Source organism: Spea bombifrons, chromosome 12 (genome assembly GCF_027358695.1).
Source record: "Spea bombifrons isolate aSpeBom1 chromosome 12, aSpeBom1.2.pri, whole genome shotgun sequence".
NCBI lineage: Eukaryota > Metazoa > Chordata > Amphibia > Anura > Pelobatidae > Spea > Spea bombifrons.
Window position 1 is genome coordinate 15,249,841 of NC_071098.1, and position 10,179 is coordinate 15,260,019.

General features: G+C 40.3%; 1 protein-coding gene across 1 annotated transcript; it reads right to left on the reverse strand.

Moving 5' to 3' along the window:
* Nucleotides 1–4,097: 4,097 nt before the first annotated feature.
* LOC128470736 (T-cell surface glycoprotein CD3 epsilon chain) lies at nt 4,098–10,179 on the reverse strand. Its single transcript, XM_053452652.1, has 6 exons — nt 9,817–10,179; nt 8,930–8,953; nt 7,797–8,027; nt 6,724–6,885; nt 5,929–5,972; nt 4,098–4,645 (listed from the first exon to the last, which is right to left on the reverse strand). The coding sequence occupies exons 1-6, from the start codon at nt 9,863–9,865 to the stop codon at nt 4,589–4,591; spliced, it is 567 nt and encodes a 188-aa protein (XP_053308627.1). The 5' UTR covers nt 9,866–10,179; the 3' UTR covers nt 4,098–4,588.

A 10,179-nucleotide genomic window follows, 5' to 3' on the forward strand; every position in this document is an offset into this window, starting at 1 on the left:
TCTTGTGGTATTTACTGATGGCATGAAAAAAAAAAACGGAAACTCCCACCTGTAACAGAAAACAGACATAAAAATGTAGTGAGTTTAGATATGAGGTGGGGGTGGGGAGACAGCGTTATAAGTGAGGCAGATGATTATAGGGAGGACACGGAGGCAAAATAAAGTAAGAACAGAAAAAATGTGTACATTTAAAAAAGACCATGTACTGTATATTCTAGATAGAAACAGGAAAACCATCAAAAAGCACAACAGTAAGAAAAAGGTTTCGGCCTCCATTTTTACTTTTTACAATGTGTACTTTTTGTGCACATGAGAAGAAAAGCTTCTAGGGGTTGCTCTGCTTGGAGGGCTAGTGAGGGTTTGAGAAGGTTTTTATTACACAAATGTATTTTTCTTTCCTTGATTGTAGTCTATGACCTGATAGCAACCAAAGTTCTTGGTTAGGATGTCATATGTCAGCTTTCTTAGTCCTTACAAACAAGGGAGTACTAGAAGATATACCTTACATTTTACCTATAGAGCACCAGCAAATGCCATAGAGCCATTACATAATGGAGATTACAAGGTTAGCAATAACATTAAAATTGACTATATACAGGTTAACAATAATATGAACACACAAATTAAACATACTAGTACAAAATGAGAAGAAAGTCCTGCTCTTGCAAGTCTACAGCGTATTAGGAGGTTGAGGGAAATGGCCATACCTGGGAATTTTCTGGGTTTGCCCGGAGATTGCTGGGTGAAGCACCGCTTCTCCGGGTCAAGACCTGAATCCTCTGGGTTGTGGGGTCTTGACACACCCCACTCCCCTCCTATTTGCCCTTTAAATGGGGGTGTTTCCCGCTGACATCAGCAGGAACCCCCGCGACGTCAGCTGGACCTCCCATCGACGACGGAACTCCCACCGATGTCATGGGACCGCCCGCTGACATCAGTTGGCAGTCCTGGCCGTGTCCTGCAAGGAAAGGCTCCGGGTAGCCAGAGCCCAGAAGTTCCCAGGTATGGAAATGGCACAGAAGGTGATGGATTGCTTGGGTGACTATTATTGTATTATAGAGTGAAGGTAATGTGGAGGAATCAGTGGCCTGGAGATCTCAAAGGTGAAGGGAAGATATAGTTCATTTCCACAATGCAGGTTGTGGGTATTATGAGGATAAAATGTATGCTTCCTTGAACAGTTACGTTTTTTAGTGAGCATTTAAAAACAGAATTAGGCGAGGAGAGTCTGGCAAAAGGAGGTAGTGAATTTCACCGTATATCTTGGAGACACAACATAAGCTTGGAGACACAAGTGGGAAGAAGTGATAATGATAGAGGAGAGAAGCAGGTCACGGACAGAGCAAGGAGAGTGGTTAGGAAAGCAATTGGATGTAACAGCAGAGACATAGGCGGACATAGTGATGTTAAGGGTTCTATGGCCAATGGACAGATTGGCACAATGAATCAATGGATAAAGAGTGATGAGATAACATGTCTAGTCTGCCAGAGGTGTTCATAATAAATTTGGATGATCAAAGAGCGAGACCATTTTGTAGGGGTTGCAATAATCCAGATAGGATATCACCAAAGAATGAATTAGTATTTTAGTAGTGCCTTGTGCAAAAACTAATTTGATCACTGTTTCGCAGGTGAAGGTGGCATGTTTTGGGCTCATGACTAGATGTGATGGGTAGAGAATGGAGTGAAGTGTAATGCCAAGGCACTGAATTTTATCTGTAGAGTAGATTGAGAAAGTCTCAACTGTGATGGGGGTATCAGGAACTGGGATAGAGGAAACAGCATCCAGGGGTGCAGAGTGCCCAGGCGTCAGGGAGCGAAGAAAAGGGGCACCAAGCGGTCACTGAAAACTTTCTCATGAACGAGCGTCTTTTTACTATGAGACTTTTAACTTTTCTGCATTTTCAAAGTCAACTTTGTGCAGGAATCTTGTTGTGACGGGACGCCCTGTACCCCGACTGGGTACACACGTGAGCTGTTCTTTGCTTCCTCCCGGAACCACAAGGGTTAACCGCTTCCAGCGCCAGACAATACTGCGAGGAAGGGATCAGGAACCGGCTCTGTACCCTCGATGTAGTAGCACCGTAGCCTGCCGTAGCCAAATACGGTGCTGTAATTGTCGTGAAAAGGACAATGAGTGATATGGCGAGCCCCTGTTATTGGGAAACACACAGCCTTATATAGACCACTCTAACAATGAAAAGGACATAATCACATTAACATATCAATGCCCTGCCCAGACATCCTGGCGCCATACTCAGGCCACTAAGCTCAGCAATGTCCGTATAACCCCAGTTCCAGAGGATGATGGCCAGGACCCGGTCAGGTAAAAGGGCATGTGATAGACTGGGGAAAACAAGGGCTGTCCCTAGGCTTTCTAGCGCCATAAGCCAACCATCCAGTGCCTCACTTCTGCATATATTTGCTTGCTTGTGGGCAGTCAGCAGAGATCACCTGTTCTGCCTAATTGACACGTGATCCAAGCAAGGCAGTGCCTGAAAAAAATCAGTATTAACCTGCAGTAGCAATGTGCTTAACAGAGCGTTCAACTATCCCCTTGTATTAACTTTTTCATGACGTTCTTTTTGTCCTTCGTATGTTAAACTCGGTTTTTAGAGAGCAAAACCTGGTGTACTTTATAGATGATTGAAAACCATTGGCCAGCTGGCTGAAAAGACATGAAATGCTATATTTGTGATTCCTCAGACTTGGTTTATTACCCCAAATAACAAAAGTTATAATAAAGTTATAATAAGAGTAGGATTTTGGTGGGCCTTTTTATGTAAATAAATAAAATAGGCAGAACAGACAGAATCTTAACTCGGCTCCTCAAGTGGCAGCTTCCCCTTTTGCCCTGCATTAAAGACGGCCCTGGCGGCTGGCGGCCACATCAGCCACGCATAGGCCCAGTCAGTCCGGCCCTGACTGAGCCTATTTTCAGGTAGGGTCATGGAGCTGCAGCTCCATCAGCCCCTATGTTAATCCGGCCCTGCATACGGCACTTGGTGCAGAGCATTACAGTTGTTTTTGGAGACATGAAGAAGTGGGGATATAATAAAAACACTTAAACCCCTTTAAGTTTTGAAACATTTGAAAAAGAGACAGGATATCTCGGAGGAGAATAAATAGGACAAGCATCCTGGGTTCCTAGCAAAGAAGGACAGCAGAGAAAGAATGAGGGACCAACAGATTTGTTTCTTTAAAAGAGGGACACCTTAGATGGCATGCATAAAACCAGCAGAGCCACCAGATCCTGAAAAATGAGTAAGAACTTTCACATGATTTTGATATTAATAAAAAATGGTTCTGAACATACTTTGGCTGTTGCTTTATTGAACATGTTTGGGTAGTGAGGGTAAAATGTGGATATTGCGGTGCTGATTGTATAATCTTTGTGCATTAGCTGTAACTTTCTCTATAACTGTCCTAACAAAAAAGCATAATATGACCTTCGGTCCTGGGTATGTGCATGAATAGCTGTAATAGACTCGAGGGTAGTCCAAGCTTTTTGCTTGTGCTTTTTAAAATGCTATTGTAGACAGTCAACTTTTTTATCCTGACTGTATAAATGAGCTGTGGTAAAACATGTTTGGTGTCCAATGTCTACTGAATGTCTACCCCATCTTGTCTTTCCTTTTTTCTAGTTAAACTTTTTTTTAAAAATGTATTTTAGTGGTTCCACATGCAGATAAAATATACATAGAAGAGAGTAAAAATTAAGGAGCAAATTACTAAATTACGTCACTAAATTGGAGCTTCCTCGATCAAAAATAATGTTCTTCCTCATGAAATACAAATAATCCACATCATAGAACCCTATTGTTGTTCATCATACCTGTAAACCTCTATCAGTCCATGGTAGAGTAATTGTTTCTTTACCGCCCCAACATCTGTTGGGGGAATGATGTATAGAAAATGGAGGGACAAGGGGACTCTCAAACCCCAAACTCACCTTTTGCTTTTTAATGTAATTTCTGCCATAATTCCCAATCAGTCCTTCGCTTCCACCTTACCTTTTTCATTTTATTCATCCACCCTTGTCTTATGTTCACTATCTTTATATTTTCTTCCCCACTTGATAATACATTAGACAACAATTCACAATACATGCATTAGTTTATTGATGCAGCATAAAGAAAAAGAATAACTAAGAAGTGGCAAATAAAAATGTCTCAAAGCTTGCCTCAAATCATATCCCAAACATTCAGTACTCTCCCCATAACCCCTGCTAATCTACACACCTGGGTACTTGCTTATCTTTGACAGTAAGCACATCCTCACCTATGCTTGTAAATAATAAATATTAATAACTGTTTGTAGAGGAGGGCATGTAGATCAAAAAGGTTACTTAAAGAAAAAGCATTTTTTTGGATTCTTTGGACATCTTAACAGCTTTAACTGACATCATGTTTTTATTATTCCAAAAAATCCAAAATATCCAAAATAGAAATTTCCAAAATATCACTTAAACTATGCGTTGTTGACATGCAGGTGGCATTTGGGGTTATATATATAAGCAATGGTGCATAATACAAAAACATAGCAGAAACATGGGCAGAAATATCTGGCAAGCCTTCATAGAGCGGAATCATCTGAAGCGTTGATCCAATCCATCATACACATCTTGCTTTCCTTTCCGAATTGGCTGTAAATGTAGAGGTGAAAGCACAATCGTTGATTATAATGCATGATACAAAAGGTAACTGCAATTAAATGGAAACCTTCACATCTGATCTTAAAACGCTAACTGAATCAATTTACCGTATTTTGCCCGATTTTAGGCCACCCCCTAAAGTGTGGCTTATAATCGGGGTTTGGCGCAGGGAATGCGCAATTTGTATCACCCGATGCCCGCGACATGCAGTTCCCGGCGCCGGTTTCTTTTTTTCTTTTTCATTTAGCCCTGCTGTGGGCAAGAGGATCCTCTTCCCAGCAGCCGGGGGACGTCTGTGCGATGCAGACAACTCCCGCTGCTGCTAGCACTTCCGCCGGGGCTTCTATTACTTGACCTTCCGGTGCTCCACCATAGAAGCTCCAGCGGAAGTACCAGCCAGCAGCAGAGGTTGTCTGTGTGCATCGCACGTTCACCGGCTGCAAGATAGGAGGTTCCCCCGCAGCACTGCAGGAGACCTCTATCTTCCTCTCTGGCAGCCGGTGAACATCTGTGCAATGTGCGCAGACAACTTCCGCTGCTGCCGGTACATCCTCCAGGGCTTCTATGACGGAACGCTGGCACAGAACCCCAGGCGGAAGTGGCGAGAAGCAGCAGAGGTTGTCTACGTGCAGCGCTCAGACGTCCACAGCTGCCCCCCAATACACCAGGGAGTCTAGGGATGGATTGGTAAATCAAGGAGGTGGGGCAAAGTGGCATATGGGAGGGAGCAGATTGGCATATCTGGGGGTCAGAGTGGCATATCTGGGAGGCATAAAGCCCATCAGGAGGCAGAGTGGCATATCGGGGAGCAGAGTGGCATATCTGGGGGGGCAGAGTGGCATATCTGGGGGGGTAGAGTGGCATATCTATAAGTAAGGTGCATTATGAATTAAGGGGGGGCTTAAAATGGGTTTTGGTTTTCTGTTTGTATGTAACAAACAGAAAAAATGTATAATAGATACCAAAAATGTTACAATACATATATTCCTGTTCATTAGATAAAATACTGTTTTACCATTCCACTAATGTGTATTTTTTCTTTAAAAATAACTTTCTCTTTAACATAGCACCAAACTTTAAGGGTGCGGCCTATAATCGGGTGCGGCATATATTCGAGCCAATACAGTATTTTGGTAAACTGTAATATTTTCATATTTGGCAGTTTGAGTCTTCAACTTCAAAAGCACCAGCCAGGAGTAAATGCTAGTAAATCTGGTTTCTGAAAAAACTTTTTAAATATATATATATATATATATATATTTTAGTTCTCTTACCTCATAGTCTGGGTTGGGCACAGGTGGAGGGCGTTCCTTATTGCCTATTGCACATGAAAGTAAGATATTAGGTGATAATAGTAATAATCTCTTACAGAATCAGAGTGTATCTATCTCTTTCTTCTAATGCATCCGATATACTACAAGGAAAACTAGGTCCTTCTTCTTGAGTTGAGATGCCCCAGCCATTTGTTTCCATGGCCTGACCTCTCTCACCTATGCCTTACCCATTTTATGTCTCTTTGCTATCTACAAAAGCCTTCAGATCTTTTTTGAGCCTGGGAGTAATTTTCTGCTTAGAGGAGCAAACAATGTAAATCTGGCCATATCAACTGTAGAGTTTCTTCAGCATCCTCTGTCATTGTGGCTACTTTTTTTTTGTTAGGATGTCTCCAACTATCTCTGTACTTAAATACCAGTTACAGAACTTCATTTAGAAACCATATAACCCATGTTCTCTGTAACTTGTACATTTCACTTTCTTTCAGTAACAGATCTTGAAATCTCTTCCTTCACATACCAAGTGTCCCTCTTAAGGAAAGACCTTCCCTCCTTCCTACCCTAATGTCTCTCTTTTCTCTTTATCTCAAAATATTTTATAGGTATAGTGTTTCCATGAAAAGTTCCATGAAAATTAGAATAAAGTGTATAGAAACAGCAAAAATGTGTAAATAAAATACATTGTTCTTCTTCTAAATGCCTTACTCAGCTACATTAATAACTGGTCACAAAGCCACATAAAAAGTTTTGGTAAGGCCGTGCCACACACCCTAAAACAAAGAACACCCATTATACCTCTGTTTCGGCCTCCGTTAGCCATTCCTCCATCTCTTGGAAGACCAGCTTTTTTCTTGCATCCAAAATATATAACAAAAGCTACCCCAAGGGTAACCAGGCAGTCGGCAAGCAGGACTCCAGCTACCAGAGCAACAGACAGATCAATGCAGTTGTCACATACTGGAAGAGAAAAAAAGCACACAATCATACTATACATATTTTGACAGCTCAACTTTTGTATATATCTGTTTTTTTACATACAAATTATTCATCTATTCGTCTAGATTTTTAAAGCCATAGGTTAAACAGAAAGTAAACACAAGTGTTGCATGGAGATATTACACAGCCCACAAGAGCTGCAGTTTTGGAGATGCTCTGATCCAGTTGTCTAACTATCATAATTTGGCCCTTGTCAAAGTCGCTCAGACCTTACACTTGTCCATTTTTCCTGCTTCTAACACATCAACTTTGAGGACAAAATGTTCACTTGCTGCCTCATATATCCAACCCACTGACAGGCGCCATGATAACAAGATTATCACCGTTAGTCTCTTCACCTGTCAGTGGTCATAATATTATGGCTGATCGGTGTATGTTGTATTTACTCATCTCCGTGGCAAGTGCTCCGGCACATGCCTTGTCAGCAAGTCTCACCAACACTAACTTGACTTGAGAGTTGCAGGTGACCGTGCCATGCGAGTGCTCTACAGAGAGCTAGGCTATGACCTAGGCTACAACCTGCCAGCCAGTCAGCTCAGCACTTGCTTTTTCTGATGTCAACTCTGAGAAAATAGGGGCTGTCGTGGGTATATAAGCTACTACCAGTGCTAGGTACTAAGATTGTGGGTCCATCTACCCACACAAACTGTTACTTATGGCAAGTATATGGAACACCAAAAGAAAAAGTATTTGTGACATTTATGGCAATCTTAGACAACAGAGTTACTGTCAATAACTTAAAATGTCATTGTTACAGATAGAGCTATCTTGGAAAGTAGTTAGGGAGATTTATAAATCAGACAAGGTAAGCGTTGTGTGATGTAGACGTTTTTTGCGATAATATGCAATGCTTATATAGTTCTAGGTCTTACCATAAGCCTTTAGGTAGAGATATCTTTTATTGTTACCGATGGAACACATATACAGGCCATTCTTGGACTCTGTATAACTTTGCAGTTCATGAACGAAATCTTTGGATTCTGTTTTGTCACCAGTATCTGTATTGGTTAAAGTTGTTTCTGGATTATTGTCATTATTGTAATTGGGACAAGAGATCTGAACAGTAGTCCCTGAGATGCTCACATGAAATCTCTCCTCGGAGCCTGTGAAAGATACGTCTGAGTTGGAGAAGCAATGGAAAACAAATAGGCACAAAGTGCTAAACAACATTTAAACTATTTATACATGGAAAAATGTTCAGGAATTGAAAGAAACACAACAACACCATTGGCCCGTTTTTAGAGATGGCCATGCATTGCATCATCCTCTTTGAGTCTTTTTTCTGTTCCTTCTGCTCTCTCGCTCTCTCGCTCTCCCGGTTTCTTACTTGGCTGAATGAAAGGTGTAGGAAATAATTTTGATGCATTCCTAAGCATATACACACTTTAGGCCTGAATGCAACCCGAGTGCTAGGAACATGTGTTCTCAATCACATGGCGTAGCTATTAGAGGGTCTTCTGTGGAATGCCAGTGTATCATATGACAGGTCCAATAAGATTCCTAAAATTCACATATTACCCATATATAGTAAGAACTTATACTCAAACTGTTAATGTAAAGGGGTATAAAAACTCATGCATAGTACGGCAAGGTCTCTTTTTTTCTTGCACTCTTTTTCCTTCATCTTGTCAAGAATACAGAGCCTACAGTACTTACGACCACCATCTGTCTTCAATTAGTACTGTATGTATAGTACTTTGTTCTAACAAATAAACCTATTTACGAAGACTTAGAAGCTGTGGTCTTAATTGCCCTTTGGTCATGGAAAAGTTTAGATATTTAAGACAAAAGAACAAGAGGAGTCACCTTTCTCATCCTAAATAGTTTTGGTTGGTTTTCTTATTTTTATCTCCTTTTCACTCTTTTGTTTATTTCCTCTGTCGAACATTTCCCTTACTATGTTTTGTAAACTTGCAAAAAAATGAAATTTAAAACATCTACAGGAAAGTGTTATTAAGCAATGCAAAAAAGGAAATGTAAAAATGGTGAAATTTAAAAATCTTACCTTCATCCTGTCCAGAAATAAAACCTGAAATTCAGTAGGGGAGACATTGTATTGTCAGTGTTAACTGCAAGAGGGCACTTACAAAACTAATATGTGAAAAAGAGATATCTAAATAATAAACTATAGAGGTGCAAGGCTCAAAAATGGTGACCCCAGCACAGCAAATAATATAGTCAAATATTCAAAACGCACTAAATGCAGTATAGATTTATTATCAGATGCTGCATGGCATCATAATGTATTTGATTTATACCACAAGAACGCACATATAATTGTACTAAGAAATATGAAAGCAAAACACCTTGCAATGTCCCCCAACATTTCAGTAGCCCCTGCTACCTTTCTCAAGGGTTGGATCTCACTAAATTTCAACTTTTATAATCTCTTGCCTGTCATCACACTATTCCCTTTTATGTCTCTGGTTATATTTGTTCTTGTCGGTAAGCTCCACAAAGGAGGGTTATACACACACATATTGTGATATTGACAGGCAAAACACGTTTATAGAATATTATTTAAATATACAATACATTTTTTACAGAAAAAACACATAAATGTAAATATGTAGTTGTGATAAAGAACATTTGTCGCAAACAAGTACTTTTTTGTCAGTGTTTTCAGGCAAACTTGCTGTCCCGGCAAAATGTTTATTTGTCCACATGTGATTATTTATGAATATCTCTGGTATATTGATATGTAAACCTCCCATTCATTCCCCTGGCAAACGATCCAAATTTAGTAGCCGAATTAGCTCTGAACTGCTTCATTTAAATATGGACAGCGGCAAGCAGCATTTTACCCTTCATCGCCATAAACAGTTGGGTAGGAATCTCCCCCATTTCATCCATATAACACTTATTGATAGTTTTAGAAGACATCTTACTCACCCATGCATAGCCAAATGACTACAACTGATGGAACACTCTGGATCTTCATGGTATTTCCCCAAAACACTTTTTCTCCTGAGAACTTCTGTTTCTTTCCTCTATAACTACCTTTATCCAATTATATTTCCTTTTTGTCGCACATTCTTATCACTTCTTTTTATGTTCTTTTCCTATAATATTATATTGCTATATGTTATGATTTTGATACATCACTTTTCTTCTTTGTCCCTTGCACTAAGTCTCTCTCTTTCTTCAACGCAGTGTATTGTATCGGAAGTCACATTGGCCACCAGGCTTACTGAGCTTGCTCATACACGTACAACCATGCATATACAAAACCAAATGTAAAAGGAAGGCACAAGC

Coding starts and splice junctions, on each gene's coding strand:
- LOC128470736 (XM_053452652.1), bottom strand. CDS start 9,865: ATGAAGATCCAGAGTGTTCCATCAGTTGTAGTCATTTGGCTATGCATG. Junction 8,028..8,929: donor TATTTCTGGACAGGATGAAG/GTAAGATTTTTA, acceptor TATCTTTCACAG/GCTCCGAGGAGAGATTTCAT. Junction 5,973..6,723: donor TAACGGAGGCCGAAACAGAG/GTATAATGGGTG, acceptor CATGTGCAATAG/GCAATAAGGAACGCCCTCCA.